This window comes from Haemorhous mexicanus, chromosome 1 (genome assembly GCF_027477595.1).
Source record: "Haemorhous mexicanus isolate bHaeMex1 chromosome 1, bHaeMex1.pri, whole genome shotgun sequence".
NCBI lineage: Eukaryota > Metazoa > Chordata > Aves > Passeriformes > Fringillidae > Haemorhous > Haemorhous mexicanus.
This window is the reverse complement of record NC_082341.1, coordinates 96,365,539-96,385,688: the sequence shown is the minus strand read 5'-3', so window position 1 is coordinate 96,385,688 and position 20,150 is coordinate 96,365,539. Positions and strand designations below refer to the sequence as shown.

Sequence of the window (20,150 nt, the reverse complement as noted above, 5' to 3'; positions counted from 1 at the left end):
GCTCTGGTGCAAGTGCAGTGGGCTGCCCTGAGGCTGCACAGGGTTTGCAGCATGGCAGGTGCAGAGGGACCAGCTCCTTATTGCAGCACCTGATATGGCCAGCAGGCAAAATCTGAGCAAAGGTACTGCCAAAGGCTCTTCTTCCTGGAAGAAGATTTGCAAGAATAGACTTAAGCCTGGTGTGTCCCCCACTGATTGCTGTCAAATGGAGACATATGGGAACTTTGCCATGCAGCACTTCTGTGAGAATTCATCCCGTTGTCACCACATGGCCAAGACTTGAGGCTTTAAGAACCAACAAAAGTAATACCTAAGCTTTCCTTTCTAAGGAAAAAACCCCTAATCAAATTAGTAGGTAGTATGTAAATGGTTATCTGGGAAGTATGTTAATGCTAGAATAGTTTATAGTAATCTGGTATAACTCCTATTTACAAAGTAACTTTACAAAGAAAGTGGTGACTTTTTGGAAATTCTTTCAGTATGTTTATTAAACAATTGAACTTGATTCCTAAGAGAAATGTCACTGCAGACCAGCAACACCATGGTGTTGGCCTGACAAGCAAATACATGGATGTACAGTGCAAGTGTGGGGAAGTGATTTGTTGTGTTATCAGGTTTCAATTTCCTTTAATTTGACTACCCCATGTATCTATGAAGCATCACTGCAGTAGTACAACTGCAAATTAGACTAACCAAGGGTCTTAAGGGACCTGGTCAGATTTGTCACTGAGATTTCCTGGCTGTCAGCCCTAAAATTCAGCAATTTGACAACAAATAAAGCCAAAAAAAGTCTAAATTCAACAGCAGAATATTTTGCATTGCTAGTAGTGCCATTGCAGGCATTAAGCTCAATTCTGCATGAGTGGGTAAACTCCAAGAAACTAGGGAAATAGCTGGGATCACAGTTCCCACTGAACTATGTGTAAACAGCAGCAAGCTGTATTTTAGCTCATTACCTTCAAATGAGGTGCAGTACATTGAGTCTATGCCTGTTGCACTTGCAGTCTTTTTTAGAATATAGACACAATCACTGTCTTGTGGCCATGTGTACATCTATGAAATTATTAATAATGATTTTTTGCTTCTTAGGAGAGTTGTGTTGAGAGGACCTAAAAAAAATTTGGAAATGGGCATTAGTCAGTATTGACAGAAACTGTATAATAATCCCTTATTTAGATTGAAAGTTTAGCAAATTTGAACAAGTATCAATTCCCCCAGTAAAAGCCCTCTCAGCACGCAGAGCCCTGCCTATTAAAAAATCCTCCCCTCAAGTAAAGAGTTGGTTCTTCACATGATCATGACAAGTAATCATGCTTGATCATTCCTAAAAATTCTTACTCAGCTCTTTTAGTCAAGTGATCCTCTCTGGAAATGGGAGCTCTGAGGTGAAATTGATAGAATAGTTTGGCTATTGAATTCTAGTAGATCCATCTTACCAATACTGAGTCTTCAATGAACACTCACTCCTAAGGATGTACCAAAACCTGAGTTTGAAAACTTGCAGGCAGAATGCTCAGGTCCAGTAAACCACAGATTTTTGTGACAGGGTGGGATAGCTGGAGATTAAACACACTTCCTTCCTAGTTGTGTTTAATAGTGAAGATCAGTCTATATAATAATTTAGGGATTAAACAGTAGCATTATGAGAAGAAAGCACAAGGAGGAAATCATCCCACCATACAGCATTTTGACAGGATTAAAGTCTCAGAGCAGAAGGAAGAAATAAATGTGTTGAGAAATAAAGAAAGATATGCTTTATTAGCTCAGTGAGTTCTGTATACATCAAGCTTTGGGCAGCAATGTTGGGAATATGCAGGGGTGGGATGTTCACCCTTTTGTTACTTGTGGCAGTATTAAGCTTTCATTTGCATTCATTGACTTCTGGGGATTCCCTCGGAGAGCACTGTCCAGTGAATTAAATTCTCAGCCAGCTGTTTACCTTCCATTTTTTCAATGCTGTCACACTTCAATCTCTTCTGTTTGTGTGTTCCTGCCAGATGTGGACTGCTGGGCTTGCCTCTTGCCTCTCACAGCTGGGAATGCTGTGGTTTGGAGAATGACAAGTCACACTCTTTTCTTGCAGTTTCGCCTGGTGGTAAAGACAGCACTGAAGCTGCTGCTGGTGTTTGTGGAGTACACAGAGTCCAATGCACCACTTCTAATCCAGGCAGTATCGACCGTGGATGAAAAGAGAGGTGAGTAGCCTTACCAGGGGGTTGCAACATCCCAGCACCACTGAGATCAAGGTAGCATTTCATCCCTGATTTCAGTGGTCCTAGGGTTGCTGTCATTGATGTCTGCTTTGTCCAACATAGCCTTCATTTCTTAAAAGCATTTTTAAGTATTCATATAATATAAGGTTGCTTGTATTAATTGTAATGGGAAAGTGAAGAGTGAAAACTGAGCAACTCCATTACCTCCTGGGGTGCCAGAGTCATTGCCCTTTCCCTGCACCCACATGCTAAGTAAACCCCCCCATCTTCCGACTCAGAGGCTCCTTTGGGCAAGACCATCTTTCCACTTCCTTCTGGGAAGCAGCAGTCTGATTTAGAAGAGAAAATGATATCTAATCAGTGTAATCCCTTTGAAGAGAAAGACGAGGTCAGTAATAGTACAGGCTTTATAGTAAAAGCAAAACCATCTGTCGTTACATTAAAATCAAGCCCTTGAGCAGATATTATACTATGAAATCTGTTACCCTTCAGGCTCATGAAAAATACTTGAATATGTATACTGTATTTTTTACAAATAAATAGAACAAAAATGGTTCTTTCTTGTTCTTCCCACAAAGCCATCACTAAGCTCCTGGGGCATTCTCTCTTGATGCAAAACATTCCTTTGCCTCAAGGAGAGTTTTTGAGGTGAGGAGATCCATTGTTGTGGTCTCAAACATGGAGGTTGAAAGCGAGTTTCCGTCTGTGGAGCAACTGCCTCCATACTCAACTTGTCTGAGAGACCTGATATGGTAAAAGTGAAACATGAAAATGTTGGGGGCTGGGGAGAAAGGTGGTGCCAGAAATAGGAAAAAGGAGCCAGATTTTGCTTTCAGTTATCAGAATGGGTTGAAAAGAAAAAACCCAAATTATCTCTTATAGCAAGAAAGCAGGCAGGGGCAATTCAAAACAGCACATTCTACAGGCTGGCTTTCTGTTTTGAATTAAAAGCAGTAAACCTTACAATGCCATAAGCATAAATATGATTATATTATTCATGTACCTGTGAGCACTGTGACTCCTTTTTTCAGTCATTCTTAGTATTTCATCAGCTTTCTGAGCTCACTGGTAGTCTCAATGAGTTCAAAATGCCCTATGTCTACTAATGTACTAGTAAAGTCATTATTAAAGAAACAGGAGAAACAACGTATTCCCTTCTCTGTATGTAGAGCGGTCTTAGGCAAGACCTAATGCTCCAAAGTAATAAAATAACTTAAGTAAGAGCACAAGATTTGAGAAAAGTGACACATGTAGTTAGATGAGCATATGTTAAGTGCATAATGAGAGGTTTTACAGGAATTCTCATACCTGTGCTTTAGTAGATTATTTTATGAACTCTTGCAAATACCTTAACCCAAATACCCAGTTTTTTCTTATTATTATTTTTTAAAATTATTTTCATTAAGCAGTTGTACTTAGCTCCTTAAGAGATTTTTTTTCTGGTTTTATATTTAGTTCCCTTTTTAGGTCATCAATATAATAGAGTCACAGAGTCATATTGGTTGGAAAAGACTTTTAAGAATTTTAAGACTTTTAAAAATTCTTCCTAATATCCAACCTAAACCTCCCTTGATGCAGCCTGGGGTAATTTCCTCTCATCCTGTCATTTGTTAACCAGGAAAAGAGGACAACCCCCATGTGGCTACAGCTTCCTTTCAGGAGTTGTAGAGAGAAGTAAGGTTCCCCTGAGCCTCCTTTTCTCCAGGATAAACAACCCCAGCTCCTTCAGTCACTCCTCATAAGGCTTGTGCTCCAGATCCTTCACCATCTTCATGGCCTTTCTCTGGACATGCTCCTGCACCTCAGTGTCTTTCTTGCAGTGAGGGGCCCAAAACCAAACAATGGATTCAAGTTGAGGCCTCACCAGTGCCAAGAACAAAGAGACAGTAACTTCCCTGGTGCTGCTATGCACACTGTTCCTAATGCAGGCTTGGATGCCATTGGCCTTCTTGGCCACCTGGGCACATACTGGCTCATGTTCAGCTGCTGTTGACCAGCACTCCCAGAAGCTTTTCTGACAGGCTGCTTTCCAGCTGCTCTGCCCCAGCGCTGCATGGGGTTGTTATGACCCAAGAACCAGGACCTTGTTGATTGTCATACAACTGGTCTTGTCCCATTGACCCTCCCTGTCCAGATTCCTCTGAAGAGATTTATTTCTCTTCAGCAGATCACCACTCCCATCTAACTTGACTTGGTGTCACCTGCAAACTGACTGAGGGTGCCCTCAGTCCCCTCATCCAGGTCATTGATAACTATATTAAACAGGAGTGTTCCCAAAACTCAGCCCTGGGGCTAAGAGTGATCATCTGCCCGCTGAACATAACTCCAGGCACTACCACTCTGTAGGCCAAACATCCAGTCAGTTTTCAACCCAGTGAGCAGTGCACCCACCCAAGCCATGAGCAGCCAATTTCTCCAGAAGAATGCTGTGGGATACAACGTCAAAGACCTTCACTTTTAGATGTGGATATGCCATGTTTTAATTTAAAATTTTAAATTAGTGGCCTATAAATGAGAAGTACCTGCCTTTAATGACTGATGAAACAAAACAGAAAAAGAGAAAAAAGCGGTATGCCTTTTCTTGAGCCATTGTCATAAATCTTGCAGGTATGTAATTAAGTTCAGCACTGCTTTGATAAAAGTTCGATATTTCATGTACATACAAGGTGATGAGATATGCCATAATTCTTCAACATGTGTAGCACACATGATTAACTCCTAGAACCCCATATTAACTCAGCCTGGTTTCAAAGCGATCCCAGCTGTGGTTTTTATGTGTGAATACATCCATATGCAAACTGGAGTGCAGAGATCCATGGAAGTACTGGCTTTACTCTGAGGTACAAGCAGACCATGAATGAATAACTGCATGGCCCTAGTCATGTAGGAATTATCTTCTCCTTGCACTTCCACTTAGCTCCTCCCTTCTCCCACGCTTTTTGTTTCAGAACTCCAGAGGAATTTGGTCTCTTTTCAGTTTAAGCATACTGGATTGCAAAGGCTCTTGGAAGCAAAGCTGGCATGCACTCTGCTGTCTAGGGCTTCTTTATCACAATCATATTTTAGGACTGAGATTAAAGCCAAATGGCCCTCATTATCTGTTCTTTGCTTTTCCTACAATTTCATTCATAGTTAGATTCCACTAAATTAACTCACTGTAGGTACCATGGAAAGATATAAGTTCATTCAAATATAAGTAGCCAGAATTACAAGATGTCAAGGTCCTTACAAAAGTATTGCTATCTTTCCCGGCTATAGCTGCTGGAGACAGACACTCTAAGCTGGTGGCAGTTCTCACACATGGTTCTGCCCTTCTGCAGGATATTTCATGTTTTATACAAACTGTGCAGCCGTTTTGTAGTTCTAGTGTCAAGGGTTTGTGTATGACATGAACAAAAGCATTCAATTAAATGTGTAAAAACAGTCAAAGAGGAAACTGAGAAAAGACTGGGACTTAAAACAATGGGTAATGTCATTCTGAAAATAGACTGAATTAATTTAATATTTGCTTAATTGTTGCAGCCTCATTGTTCTTTGTCTATACACATGGTTACTCATAACAATGCAAGTAGCATCAGAGTTGAGACTGCAGCCTCCCTGTCAAAATAGCTGTGATAAAGAGCTCTTCCAAGTGACAAGCCCCTAAAGGGCAGTCAAGCAGTTCTCATTTTACCCATTAGGAGGCAGGAAAACACACAAAACTCAGTCTCTGGTGCTTCACTTCACTGAGCCTGTTTCATCACTCCCATTGATTTTGCCACAAAGTCTTTCATAAAAGTCATAACTTTATGGAAACATCCCCATTTGCTCCCAGAAAAATCACTGGGATGCTATATCATCAGTCTTCTAGAGCATCATTTTTCTACATCAGGATCTGGTGAAGGAAGACATTCACCTGTTCCCTAACTAGAATCAAGAGGAGGCAGTACAATCAATGACTTTGGCAGAGCTACTCCAATATGTACAAGATGAAACCTTTATTTTCAAATGCAATTTTCCTCATTATGATCTGAATCTGAACGGGTCTCTTTTCAGTTTAAGCATGCTGGACTGCACAGGCTTTGGAAGGGGGAGCTCTGAAAGGGGGAGCTGAGCTGGATCTGTATATGTCCCATGCTCTATGGATCTTAGGTTGGAAGCTACAGATTCTCATACATAAGTGCAAGAATATTAACCCAAGGACAGCAAGGCAGTAAGCTCATGGTGCAACTTCCACAGCAGAACTGCCTTATCCTGGGTGGGTAGTAGATGGCCTTACAGCTATTTCCACGTTCACTTCTTGGCTGTTCAGACTGAGATCAAAATGGAGGAAATAGCATTTGAAAGAAAGGTTTAACCTGGTACAAATTGGAATAGCTCTGTCAAAGTTATTGATAGTACTGCCTCCTCTTGACTGTAGTTAGGGAATAGATGAAGAATTTGGAATTTAAGCCTAGATTTTGGAAGTTTAGTAGCAGAAGCATAAAGAAAGCCTTTGAAAGATAGATGAGCTGTTACAGGGCTGCTTTACTAGCAGGTGTGTCCAATCAACAATATTTCTTAAAAATTGTATTCTGAAATAAAATAGCAGCATTGCTAGAAGAATATTATATATCATCCTTGCAGGAAAAGAGCAAGGTGACCATGAAATTATTATTTTATGATAGTGAAGAATTATTGAGAGATTCAGGGAACAAAAAAAAAAAACAACAAAAACACATGGATGCTGCCCAAAAAACAAACCAGGCTTGTTCCAATAAGAGTAGAACCTGCCTGCAATAACAAAGGACTCTCACAGAATAATTCAGTGAATTAAATAGTTATGTTTTTATATTGTTATCAACTCACTGTTTTTCCAAATGGCATTATTGTGAGTCAGACTTGCATGGTTTCCCCATTTTATTTCTCTTTCCTATTTCCTTCCATTTTTCATTTTTTTTCACTGAAAACCGCAGAAAAACATTTTTGTAGTGAGAATATCATTCCTGCTGATCATATATCATTTGCAAGCTGAGTGAATTTGTTCCACATGACTTTTGAACATATACTGCACAAAATGTCTGGCAATACAGAGAATCTGGTTAAGGGCTGACTATTGTATTTTCATTACAGACATGTATTTGAATTAGTATTTAATTAGGAATGCACATAGATACATCTGGAGAGCTGAGAGCGAATCCCCTTCCTCCTTTGATTTTGCTTAAGATAAAAAAGCCCTGACTGTGTAGTAAAGATCAGAGACTGTCTGAGGGGGGAGAAAAAAAAGGAGAAATATTGCTGTCCTCACATTCACTTTCAGACAGGTTTTTCCACGCAGTGCATTGCCATTGCCTTGAAAATGCAGATCCTTGGTTAGCAGAGATTTTATGCCTGTGTACAGGGTACATATATGACACTATCTTTAATAAGCAAGGGCTGTTACAGGGTAATACAGAGTTTAGACCTTGGGGTGACTGATCAGTCAGTGACAGGTGGCTGTGCTGGCACGTTTGCATTTTTTTGCCTGATTATACTCAAAGACTATACATCTGTATAGTGTTCAGGGGGTGTGGACTATTGGAATACTCTGCATGTCTCTCTTTGAAACTGAAAGACTGTCACAGTTATGTTGTGTAGTTGAACTGAGTGTATCTTGAGGCCAAAGTTAGCTCTCTTCTTAGTCCTCCTCACCTTTAACTTCACTCCAAACAAAACACTGAATTGCAGTCTTTCGTTATTCATTTCAGTTTTCCTAGATAAAATTTGGTACATACAGCCATCTTGCCATTCAGTCAAGTGAGATAGGACAGTTTTACAAGCTACCTTCCACACAAGAGGCTGAGTCTGGGTAGTGTGTTGCTTGCCTGATGTTTTAGCACAATAACTCACTAAACCATTAGGGTTTAGTGAGTTATTGAGCTAAATATCTAAATTCAAATCAATATGCAAATCAAGCAAGTAACTAAAAGCACAAATTTTGACCTTTCTTAGTGGAAAATGAGAGAATCATATCTGAAAGTTTTTTTAGGTGGGTTTCCTATTAAAGTATTTTGAGAACAAGCCACAGAAAAAAATCTTTTCCCTCATTGATCATTTCTTTTGTCCAAGACATATAGCCTGTAATTTGAGAAAACTGTCTGCCACAATGTTTTGTTAACCTGTCTTACCTTAATGCAGCACAACTCGGCCATAGCCCTAGAAATAGGAGCAGCAGGCACACTGAAAGCACAGCACGTAGGTCTCTGCTGAAGATTTATCAAAGCCTGTGTTGAACCTATGATAGGTTGGGTAAAATTCCTGTCACCTGATTTTTAGAATTTTGGTGTCAGTCCGCTGTGCTAACAAAGCTTCCTTCATCATGAAGGGAGAGAAGCTGGTACCTTTGTAGAGAGTCCACCTGCCATATTTTATACCCCTGCAATAGGCTGGACTGTAGTTTTCACTGTCTCTATTAACTTCGCTCTCAGGAGAGCAGGAGAGACTGTAGACAAAGCTGGATCTTTCTGCTTGAGCTTTCACCTGCCCACATATTCCAGTTTGTGCTACTTCTTGGATAAGTAGAAGCTTTTTATGTAGCTTCCCATTTTGATCACCATAACCAAAGTTTCTGCTTTTCCCTTAGGAGCCAAGCCATGGTCCAACATCATGGAGATACTGGAGGAGAAGGATGGGGTCGATACGGAACTACTGGTTTATGCAATGACCTTGGTTAACAAGGTTTGTTTACTTTGTTAGCACGACTGGTGCAGTTAAATATCAGTGTTTTCATTTGTGTAATGAACTTCCCTGTTGAGAGTATGTGATGGAAGAGACCTGTCACAGAGAAGTTGCAGGAGAAGCTGTAATCAATCAGCACATTCCTGTTACTTGTGCTGCAGCCACCCAGAGGCAGCAGCCGGGAGCAGAGGTGTTGTTTTGGTGGATGTTGTGTGGAATTGTGGTCTGACATGGCTGCTCTCCCAGCGCTGACAATGCTGTGCTAAAGGAAAATGCAACAAAGTAACTCAGCAGATTATCCAAGCGGAGAGAAGGAAAGCAAGCGCTGGTGAAAAGATCACAAAGGCTTGTGTTGCAGTTTTCTACCTCATATAGTTTAATTTTTTTTTTCTGTGATATAAATATGATTAATTTAACAGGTCTGGGTGCTAGTAAGGGTGCTTCTGCTTAAAAAAGTAAGGTTACATTTTTTTCTGATTTCCTTATATTTTTTGGTGACTGGATTTATAAGTCATAGTTTTGCAGTAAAGTCAGATATTTTCTGAACTATTGGGTTATGCTATTGGGAGGGAGAAAATGGAAAGTTCTTGAAAGTTAGAAATTCATAATTGTAAATTCCTTAAAAATTAGCATCTAGTCAAAGGCAAACTGTAGGGGGAGGGGTACTAAAATTAAAGATTAATTTTTTTAAGAGTACAGAAAGCCAGCATAGTCTTGTATCTTGTTGGCAAACAAAATAGTTGTGTGGTTTATGGTTATACTTAATAGGGCAGAGTATTAGGAAATATTATTATTACTCATTGTATTCACTTGGAGATGCTGAGTTTGTTCATGGGGGTTATACACCAAGCTGCCAGCTTATTGGCCTCTTGGCTACATGATTGGAATTGTGGGCTGCTTTTTTGTTGGGTTTTTGTTAGGTTGGGTTTTTTTTTTAATAAAATGATTTCTTAATGGCAAGTATTTTCCAGCAAATATGTTTGAGAGAGACTACCCTCTCCTGGTGATGTTATTGATCTTACTGTACTTATGCTTAGAGTCACCTTTGCTTCTGATTCCACAGTAGTAAGGTTCCTCTTGAGTTTAAAAGACCACCTTACCTTCCTGCTGTACTCTTTCTGAAAAGCATCAGCAGTTACATATGCTTCTGCCTGTAGCTGCTGTTAAAGCCAAGGTGACTTGTCATTAATGTCTCTGCTTTACACTTTGTTTTGTGTACTAATTCCTCGTTCTGAGATAGTTCTCTTCATCACTTGCACAGTTGTAACCTACCTGGTGTTTGACTTCCTCAAAGGTTTTCCCTGCTAATGTTTTTTTTTATCCTGTAGTTGATTCCTTTAGTCTGAGTTTTTCAGTACATTTAAAGCTATTTTTAGGAGGAGGTAGTTCTTTAAAAACATACAAAAAGAAAAAGCATGTCACAGTCAAAGGAGATAGGCAGTTATGAAGATCAAGGAAGAGAGGAATCCCACAAATCCACACTTATAATTATGATCTGGCTTATGGGCAGCTTTATGATGTTTTTAATGGGATATTTTTCATGATTATAGAGAAAACAGCAAGCAGCATGTAACAGTTGTAATTTTTTACCCCACAGAGAATACAAAGAAGGCTCAGATGGTTTCAGCTTCTCTAGACAAGGAAATGTCAAAGTTTTCAGTGCGAGCAGAGTCCTCATGAAGGATTTGTCTAAAGGAAGCTTGCTTGTACTCTTTTTTCTTTCTCCATGTATCCATTTATAGACTGTGTTCCTTTCTGCTCCAGAGCAGAAAACATATTTACCCAGACATAAGAATTGCTCCAGTCCTTTTATCTTCTCCCACTCTTTTGTTGATGCTTAACCAATTTAATTATGCCAATATTTTATTAACCCTCTCTTAATTTGTGAGGATTTAGGCATTAATGAATTTCTTAGATGAGAGCGATGCCAGTGCAGATACTTCTGGTTATGCATAGTTCCAGTATAACCTTTGTTATTTTTCTTGGAGTAGTTAGAAATTGAATTTGATATGCTTTAGGCTGTGAAAGGGGATCTGTGAGTGTAACGACAAACCGTGCAAAGGAAATATATTTTATTTCTATAATCGAGAGTTCAATTGTCCAGTTCAGATCAACAACATGCAGTGAAAATTGGATTTACACTGCTGTGTGATTTAAAATTATAATAACCAATAAAAGGCTGCTGACAGCAGCAGATGCCAGTAAATACTACCTTATGCTGCTGTTTCTCCAGTCTACAGCTTGCCTTACCTTGGATTTTAAAACAGCTGTACTTGAAGGTGGGTGATCTGCATATCAACATTAAGATAATTTCCTGTTGTTTTCGGAAGTAAATGCTCGGAAGATCTGACTGTTCCTCCACTGTTTTGCAGATAAAACATTATATCCTACTGTGCATGAAGGCATTTTGGTCAGAGTAGTTGCTGTTCATGTCTTTCATTTGCAACTGTAAGCCTCATAGTTGAGCACACTTTTCTATGATAATATTTCCACATCCAAGTTAAAGTTCCACTGAATGTGCCGTATGAGAACTTCATTTGCTGAATCTTCAGATTTTTACTCAATGCTAGGTGTCAGTTTAGGAAGGATCAAAACAAATGTGATACCTGTTTTCAGCACTATTCAGGATGTATTAGTTTCATAGTCTTCAGTGGGTTCTAAACAGAGGCTTAAATGCTGTCCTGGAAAGAGAGAAATTCTTAATTAAAGCCTGAACATGTAACCTTAACACTTAATTGATCTTTGTGCTAAGAATTCGTGTTGTGGTGGATTTCATTTCACCAGTTAATAATCCTGTAATGACTGAAGAACAAAATGTTGCTGTGTTGTGTTTAATTAGAAAAAAAATAATAAAATGTACGTTGTGGGTGCACATATTTCAATGGCTTACATCACAGGAAAGAGGTGCTTTAACAAGACATCTATGTCAGCTGCCACCTTCTCTCTCATTATGTGTCATGTAGTCCAGACCCATTTTTCTGAATGTAAAGGTTCTTGGTGTAGGGAGGCAGCCCAGAGGGGCTCCTGTTTTCTCCACTCTGCTGCTCAGAGCCACCTTGGAAAAGATGGGCTCCAGAAAAACAGCATTCACAAAGCACAGGCATGGGAAGATGTAACTCTCCTTGGAAGGGGCCTGGGCTTTGCATCTCTTTACTTTGCTCTTTCTGTCCTCTGCTGGGAATATAGATAAATTACTTAGCTAATTGAATGGGAGAGAGGAAACTACTTCAGAGTAAACTTCTCTTTGATGAGCTAATCCAGAAAAACTGTGTTGCTTCCAGCCTGTGCTCTCAGGTATTTTGCAGCAACAGCTCTGCATAGACTGGTTCCTGTAGTGAGGGATGTCCTTGCCCTGCAGGTAGGTGGCATGGTGTGTTCAGTAGTTTCTGCTCAACATGTGCAGGATTAAACTAATCTTTCTGCATCGTGCATAACGAGCAGTCAAAAATCAGCACAAACTGACTAGGAATCAGTAGCAAGCAGGAATAGGAATTAAGGAGTTCAGTGTACCTTTAATAAGACTTTCTAATTTGAAAGGGAGCAGAGGAGTCACTGTCTCTGTACAAACCAATTTGTGTTCAGGGAAGATGACTTGCTGCAGGTGTGGAGGACAGTAGGCACGTAGTGCAGGATATTTCCTGCTATCCTGACATTACACAACTGTGCATTGGACTTTTCCTTTTTAAGGCTAAACTTAAAAGAATCAGTAGGAACTGAACTTTACTCTTTTTAGCTAAGCATTTTGGTTTTTTTCCTCCCTCTTTGCTTTTATCCCTGTGTTTGACGGTTTAACATTCTCTGTTCTTTAAGTCTACACTTGAAGGCAGCCAGAAAGAATCCAACTGTGTATTTTAAAGACCTACATTTTCCATACTTTTTTGTATAAAATTACAACATTGATTTGTTTTGCCAATTATTCGTTTTTCTACACAGTGCAGAGAGTTGTTTGTTAAAAGCTGTGCCACTTGTTTTTTATTTTCTATCTGTGTCTCTAATCCCACATCATGGGCTTTACTTTATTGAAATCATACATAGCACCAGTTGCCACCCACTTTTAAAATCCTTTGTTTAATTCTTTTCAAAACAAACAGATTTAAATGTTTTTCCTTTGATTCTTAGACGCTGTCAGGATTGCCAGATCAAGACTCTTTCTACGATGTGGTGGACTGTCTGGAAGAGCTAGGCATTGAAGCTATTTCACAGAGACACTTGAACAAGAAAGGAACAGACTTGGACTTAGTTGAGCAATTTAACATTTATGAGGTAACATAACATGCCCTGTTTTATGCATCTTACAGCTTGAGCAAACTTCAAAGCTGAGAGGAAGGGGGGAATGTAACCTAGGTGAAATTTGGTTATCTCTCCTATTTTAAAAGAAAAACATCTGGTTGCTGTAAGTATTGTACACATTTGTATATGTAACCTGCTATGGCACATAGCTGCCTTTAATGCAAAGGCATTTTGTATTAAAGCTGGGGCATAGTCCAAGGCAAACCAGCACATTTACTAGCCTCCTTTCTGCAACTGCTAGTTACACATGCTGAAGCAAGTAGTTCTTCCCATGTGCAAAAGTATTCAGCTCATCAAAAAGGTTCAGCTGAGCTCAGCTTCACAAGTATCGCTTGTTCTGCAACTGAATATCCAGCAAGTCTGTGTTTAAGAGTTTACACTGGACCAGTTCCTATGCAGTTTGCAGCAATGGAGTAATGAGTGACTCCACATTTACCACCTACGTATAAAATAACTACTTCTGAAGCATTTATATGTAGGGGTAGGAAATCTAGTTTCTTAATAATTAGCCTATTTTCAGATTTTGGGAAATGTTGGAGCTAGGAGGTTTAGGCTGAAGTTGTAATGTAAATGTGAATTAGTGTTCTCATATGACAAAATTAAATTACTTCATCGCTGCCTAAGTCCAGCGAAGGATTTAAAAGATTTGATTCTCCATTTTCTCCATCAGTTCTACTCCCATGCAACTTCACTAACTAGCAGAGTTAAGCTTTATACACAGCACTTTCTAGGAAGAACAAGAGAATGAGAGGGCTCAATAATGTTCTTTCTTTTTCTGTCATTGGAGACATCATCTTACAATACCCTTTTAAAATATAGTGATTAATCTTAAAAGGATAGATTGGTTTTTTGTGCATGCTGCACCTACTGAAAGACTTACTTGCAGAATTGGCAGTTGACTTAGTTGGGTGCCAGCATTTTCTTGATGACCAAATTAAATTTAAACATGTCTATGCAGGTTCTTCCTTTTATCTGCCAATCTTTTTTTTTACATGAAAAATCTGGTTTTCCTTACAGAAACAGATTTTACACCCCAAGCGAAGATATCTCACTTCCCCTTTTTTTTTTTTTTAACCTTTGGTAAGAATTACCAGAGTAACAAGACTAATAGAAACAAGAAAATAGGCATTCTTCTGATGGCACACATCACCCTGTCTGTACCTCTGTCCATTTGAGTGGATCTTTCTCATACAATGATTATTTAAATGTTAGGCTGCATTTCAGATGACAGCCACTAGATACTACATTGTTTCTGTCAGGGATCTCTCTCCTCATGTTTCTATTAGAGGTCATTTCTATTAGAGGTAGTTCACATTGGCACATCTGGGGCATGCAGCAGTTTGAGATATTTGGCATTGCACCCGTGCTTTAGTCCTCTGCTAATTCCAGCACACTCTAGATGCTAACTTCCACTTAATCACTACAAGTGTCATGTCCGAAGGAGGAAATGTTGAATCAGTCAATGCATGGAGTTTTTTCCTGTTAACTTCACTAAAACCAAGTCCTCACCTAAGTAATTTGGAAGGATATAAAGAGAACTAGTTGTCCAAGACTGCTCAGCTTCCTTGAAAGTTCGATCCCACATTAAAAAGAAAACAGATTAGGAGGTACATAAATGTGTTGTTACAGGACCTATAGTGTTGTATGCAAGGCATCAGTATGGAATTCTGTTGTTAGAGCTGCCACACTGCACTAATGGATAGACAGTGACTTTCAGGGATAGCTGTACAAACAGTGATGCTCATTGGAGTTAATCATGTTGAGACCAGGAAATTTTTAAGCCTAGGTGTGAAGACCTGTGGTAGCTGAAGGGACCGTTTCGGCCTTCTTCCTCTCTTTCTCAGGTGACACTGAGGCATGAAGATGGAGATGAGGGTGCTGAGCCCCCTCCCAGCGGGCGCAAGGATCGGAGGAGGGCCAGCCTTGGTGCTGGCGAGCGCAGGGGGCTGGAGCGCCGGCGGAGCCGCAGGCACTCGGCGCAGAACAACAGCAAGAGCACTTTATCCGCCCCAGCCAGCCCCTGCGGGCAGTCCAGCTTCGTGCTGAGCCACGGGCAGCGCGTGGAAGAGCTCAGTGAGAGGTAAGGGCAGGAGCTGAGGGATACTCCTTTCTTCTCCCGTCGCTTTCTGCTCATTGCACTTTATTAATATGATGGGCTTTTCTTTGTCTTCCTCTTTCATTGAAATAAAAATGAAACAAACAAAAGTATATTCAGAGTTAAAACACCAGCACAAAAATGAAATGGATTTGTGGGTGACTTACCTACACTGCTAAGTTCTTTGGCACCATCTGTCCCAAGCAGACCCAAACCACACGACGTAGAGCATTTGGTATGAGAACTAACTCAGTCTAATTTCATCCATTGACAGATTTTATATTCACTATGTTCACATAACAGAAGATTGTAACAAGAGCATGGTAACGTTAATTCAGAGCTATTTGTCCTGTGTATGTTACAGTTCATTCTTATTTTTTTTTCCTCCTCTTCATTCCAGCATAAATATTTGCCTTTGAGGCTACAGCAGAGTAGTGAATATACCTAATGTTTTATAATTAGCAAAAGAGAGGCAGTAATGGCTAGCTGAGCAGCAAGCAGTCTGCAACAGTGGAGTCAGTTGAAGATGGTGTCTTTGCCAGTCCTATGATCGTTGGCTTAGGCTGTGTGTGCTTAGGAAAAAAGGAGCTGCAGATCCTCAGTGTGTCTGACTGCTGCACAAGAAGGCTGGAAGTAATTCACCACAGTTGCATGTCTGATCAGCCCTCGTCTCTTTGATGTCAGTGGTGTGCAGCAAGCACTGGTGGGCCTTCAGTTATCTAATGCGTTCTACATGCCTGAAATTTCAACCAAGATGAATCAAGCTCTGAGACTGGCTGTTGATTCTAAAGGGAATCTGGCTGACTAGCTCAGGTGGTGATACATAAAAGCTGCAGACAGCAAAAGCTGGACACTGTCATCTCACTGCTGAAGATGCAGTTTGGAAAACTGAAGCGTGGTCTGTACAAGAGCATATCTTGTATTAATTATAACTTTTGGGACATTCATTGAAGGTTTATCTTGGTTAGCAGGGGATGTAAACTTAGAGCCTTAAAATCTTATGTAAAGTATTTAAAGCAGTCCTTGCAAAGAGATCTGGCTTGACTAAAGTTTAATGGGTTCCGGCAATATGAAAATGTAAGACTCCAGATAACTGAAACAGTAGTTCAATGTTGAATTTTGTATACCAGATACATAGCACTTTATTTTCTTTCTTTTCTCTTTTTTTTTTTTTTTCTTTTGGCATTTGACAACACATTAACCCTTGTTTTCCATCACCTTCCATGGCCTGGTCTTTAGTGGGCTGACAGCTGAGAGCCCCATGGTCTTACAGGCTGATAGCAAGGATGACAGTGCATTTGAGGATGAGTTTAAAGCATCTTCAGAGTGAGTACAGCTGGGAGCTTCTGCTGCTCTGCATGGAATGCCTTGTGCATGACCTTGGGCCCTGCTTCAGGACTTAACAATATGACTAGGAATCTGTAACCATGAATGTGGAGCAGATATTTAACTGATGAATTTGGATTGGAAATGAGGAGATGCTTCTACTCTGCAGAAATTGTTCATTCCCTTACAGTTAACTGAACAAATAGAAGCCATCCAGGACAACTTCTACCGATATGTTTTCTCACTATTATTGTGGGTGCTTGCTAGCTTTATTTTGCAGTCTTCCAGTAACTTCTGATAAATTTGTGTTTGAGCTGATTTTTAGTGGGAATAGAATAGAGGGAATAAAACCACAACAAATCAGTTTCAGAAGCTCTTTGAAATATTTTTTAACCAACATAAAATAATTTCAGTAATTGTGCTACTTTTTTGAAAAAAAGAATTATCCAGTTTTGCTCCACACACTTTTTGACAGTGACATATTTTAAAGCATGATTTAAGTTTAAATACACAAAAGAAATCTTTATCTAAGCAGTGAATTTTAATTTTGTGTTGCAGTTATCTTCTGTAGGACAATAATTAAATTCTCTTCAATTCCTTTTGGAATGACCAACTTGCTCACCTGGCTCTGTAAGGAAACAGGCATTCAATTATGAATATGTGTAATTCTGATCTTTATTTTGCATATTAGTTAAATAAAAATACTGCCTCGGCCCCCACCCCCATTCTCCAGTCCTCTTAGCAAGTAAAGCAGGGAATTATTTGTAGCTAGCAAATCAGATTTTTTCCCATGGGACATTACAGACTACAAAGTATGTTCAGGATTTGAGGATGAAAGTTCTGTGCTCAGTGAAATTGTTTAAGTTACCATAAAAAGAAGTTAGTCAACTGTTGGATCTTCTATTATTCTCATTTTTCTGGTAAAGTGTTTCTGGTAAACAAGCTTTTCAGATAAGCAGATTCTGTCCTTCACATTTTTAGATTCATTATCTGCCTAAATCTGTAGTTGTGGTAGGAAGAGGAAAAACAGCCTTCCTGCTTTATCTTATTCCAGTAAGTCTCAACTTCCAGTGAAATAGTCCAGATGTGTGCAACAGTGTCTCTACACCTGATAGCTAAATTGAGACCAAAAAAAAAAAAAAAAAAAAAAAAAAAAGAAGAAGGAAAAAAGGAAAATCCTAAAAGCCTTATGGCTTCTACTCATTAACGTTTAGGCAGAAAAATAGTGAAGTTGAATGTGTCCTTTAAGGTTTTTACACATGTATTGAATTTGAATTAGAAATGGAAAGAGGAATTCTGTAATCAGATTTTCAAATTTGAACATACAGTCTTCAATGCAAGATATATATGGGTTTAAAGGACTTGAATAGATTGATCTTGTGGCAATTTGTATTTAAATTTTAAAATCCTATGTTAGAATATGATGCAGGCATCCCTTGATTTTGTCAAAAGAAATGCTTGTTATGACCCTGTTGTTTCCATTGTTAATGTTGTAGAGAGGAATCTATACAAATGGATGAAAATTACTTATTACCTCTGTAAATTGAAAGTGACTTCTGTTCAGCCATGAAAAAACTGTCTCCTGCTAATGCCCTTTTAGTTCATAACCCTGGTTTCTCTTGAGAAAGGAAAAATTTGGCAGTAAGTTTTTGCAGTGCTCTATTTCCCAAAAAATAGTTACAAAATGGATTTCAGTCTTTATTCCTTCACTACAATTTCTTTCCCAGTAGGAATTGTAACAGTACTAATGATAATCTTACTGTGTTGTTCCTGCTGAAAGCTCTAAACTTTGTGTGTGGCTGCAGATGTCTTATGTCTGGTTTTACAGTGGATTAGACCCAGTGGAATTGCTTCTGATGAACACGGTTAGAGATTGAAGTTGCACTCTTACACTGTACTAAATTTTATTTTGGGAAATATTCTAGGTTATTTTTGGACTTCTGTACCAAAATCAGGAGAAGGTTCAAGTTCTTTCCCATCATTCTCCTTCCCACAATATTCATGTTTCTTTTCTTTCTAGCTCATCAGCTGTTTTGGCAATGGCTTTGCTTTTGTTTACCACATCAAACAGGTTGTCCACAGTCATCTGCTTTGTGTCAACCAATAATTCTTCCAAAAAGGGAGAAATTCGTGGTGCCGGTAAAACAACAAAAAAAAGACAATATTGGCCAAATTCTGTTCTCTCTCACAATGCTCTATATCCAGAAAAGTTGTCTGAAGTCAATGGAGTTGGTCTGATCTGTGCCAGGCTAATTGAGAGCAGACTTTGGGTTTTGAGCTGGGAAAAGTTGACAGTAAATGCTAAGGGCGACCAAAAGGAAAACTTGCAGGCCTTTTCCATCCACTTGGCAGCCTTTTTCCAAACTAAATGTATTGTTTTTTTGCCTGTGGTTCAAAACAAATAAGGATACAAATCTGCTTTGTGTTAAAATAGTTTTCATGGAGAGCAGAGCCCAGCCTGATGTGCCTGTTACTAAATAAGTAAGTAAAGAAGTTGATAACAGCTACTAACTAAGAAAGGCTGAAGGTTGATTTAAAGGTCTGTACCTACTGCAGCATACTTTTAGATGCCTGCCCTGACCAGCAGAAGGTCTGCTTTGCTGAAACTCCTTTCTCTTACCATGATGGCATAGAGCACCAATAAGCCTGGTGGGAACTTTGGTCCTGTTTAGCATGATGTTTTAATGCTGTGCAGGAGGTACCGCCTAAGGTTTTCTGTCCTGGTCCAAACTAAGTGCTCTTAGTCTGTGGTCTAGAATGCTGCTTCTTATGCAGAAGCCTTTTAAACACATTCTTCCATGGGTTATGTTCTTTGTTTGATTGTTTTCTTTTTAAAGTAAAGCTAGCTTTGTCCAGCCACACCATGGATAGAGTCAGGGAAAAATGCAAGGAGTGGCATGGGATTTGCACTAGATTTATGTTGTTATTATATGCAGTGATTTCTGGCTAAATAAGCATTAAAAGACAAATTTCTGTCTCTCTGTCTTTTAGTCTCATCCTGACTGGGTTTCAGAGAATAAAAGGCAGCCTGTTCAGAAGTTCTCAGTGCTGTCTTGAGCATGGCACAGCTTCTCTGAGTTCTGTACATCGAAATCAGAAACAAGTGCTCCTCCCAGTTTTTCAAATTAATGTTTCACATTTTGCTGTGCATTTCCCTGTCTTCAGTACTGCACAGAGACCACGCTCATCTCTCACCCTGAGTGTCCTATCAAAGCTGTGTCAGCCAGACCTTAGCAAACATGTTCAAGTGAGCTTCTGGGAGATTTACACTGACACCTCTTACCAGCATTTGAGTGAAAAGCTCCATCACTGTGGAATTAGTTACAGGTCAACGACTGAAGTTTACGAAGTTGTAAATAGCTAGAATTAGGTATTTTCCTCTCTTTACTAGACTCTGCTTTTTGTTTCCATAGCTTTGATTTGTTTTATATTATCGAAAATCACCAAAGAATTGCTAAGATTGATCTTATAATACTAAATACATTTCAGCTAGAGATAACCTGGCCATGGTTAGAACCTTCTTTTCAGTATTCCTGTGCTGGACACCTAAC

At 39.4% G+C, this 20,150-nt stretch overlaps 1 protein-coding gene across 5 annotated transcripts in view; it reads left to right on the top strand.

Moving 5' to 3' along the window:
• FHOD3 (formin homology 2 domain containing 3) overlaps positions 1-20,150 on the top strand; it is a 373,180-nt gene that overhangs the window by 247,120 nt on the left and 105,910 nt on the right. For all 5 annotated transcript variants that reach the window (XM_059856914.1, XM_059856895.1, XM_059856904.1 and 2 more), the window contains exons 7-10: positions 2,084-2,195; positions 8,794-8,888; positions 13,008-13,151; positions 15,023-15,258. In XM_059856914.1, coding sequence (XP_059712897.1) covers positions 2,084-2,195; positions 8,794-8,888; positions 13,008-13,151; positions 15,023-15,258 — 587 coding nt within the window. The remainder of the gene's footprint in view (positions 1-2,083; positions 2,196-8,793; positions 8,889-13,007; positions 13,152-15,022; positions 15,259-20,150) is intronic.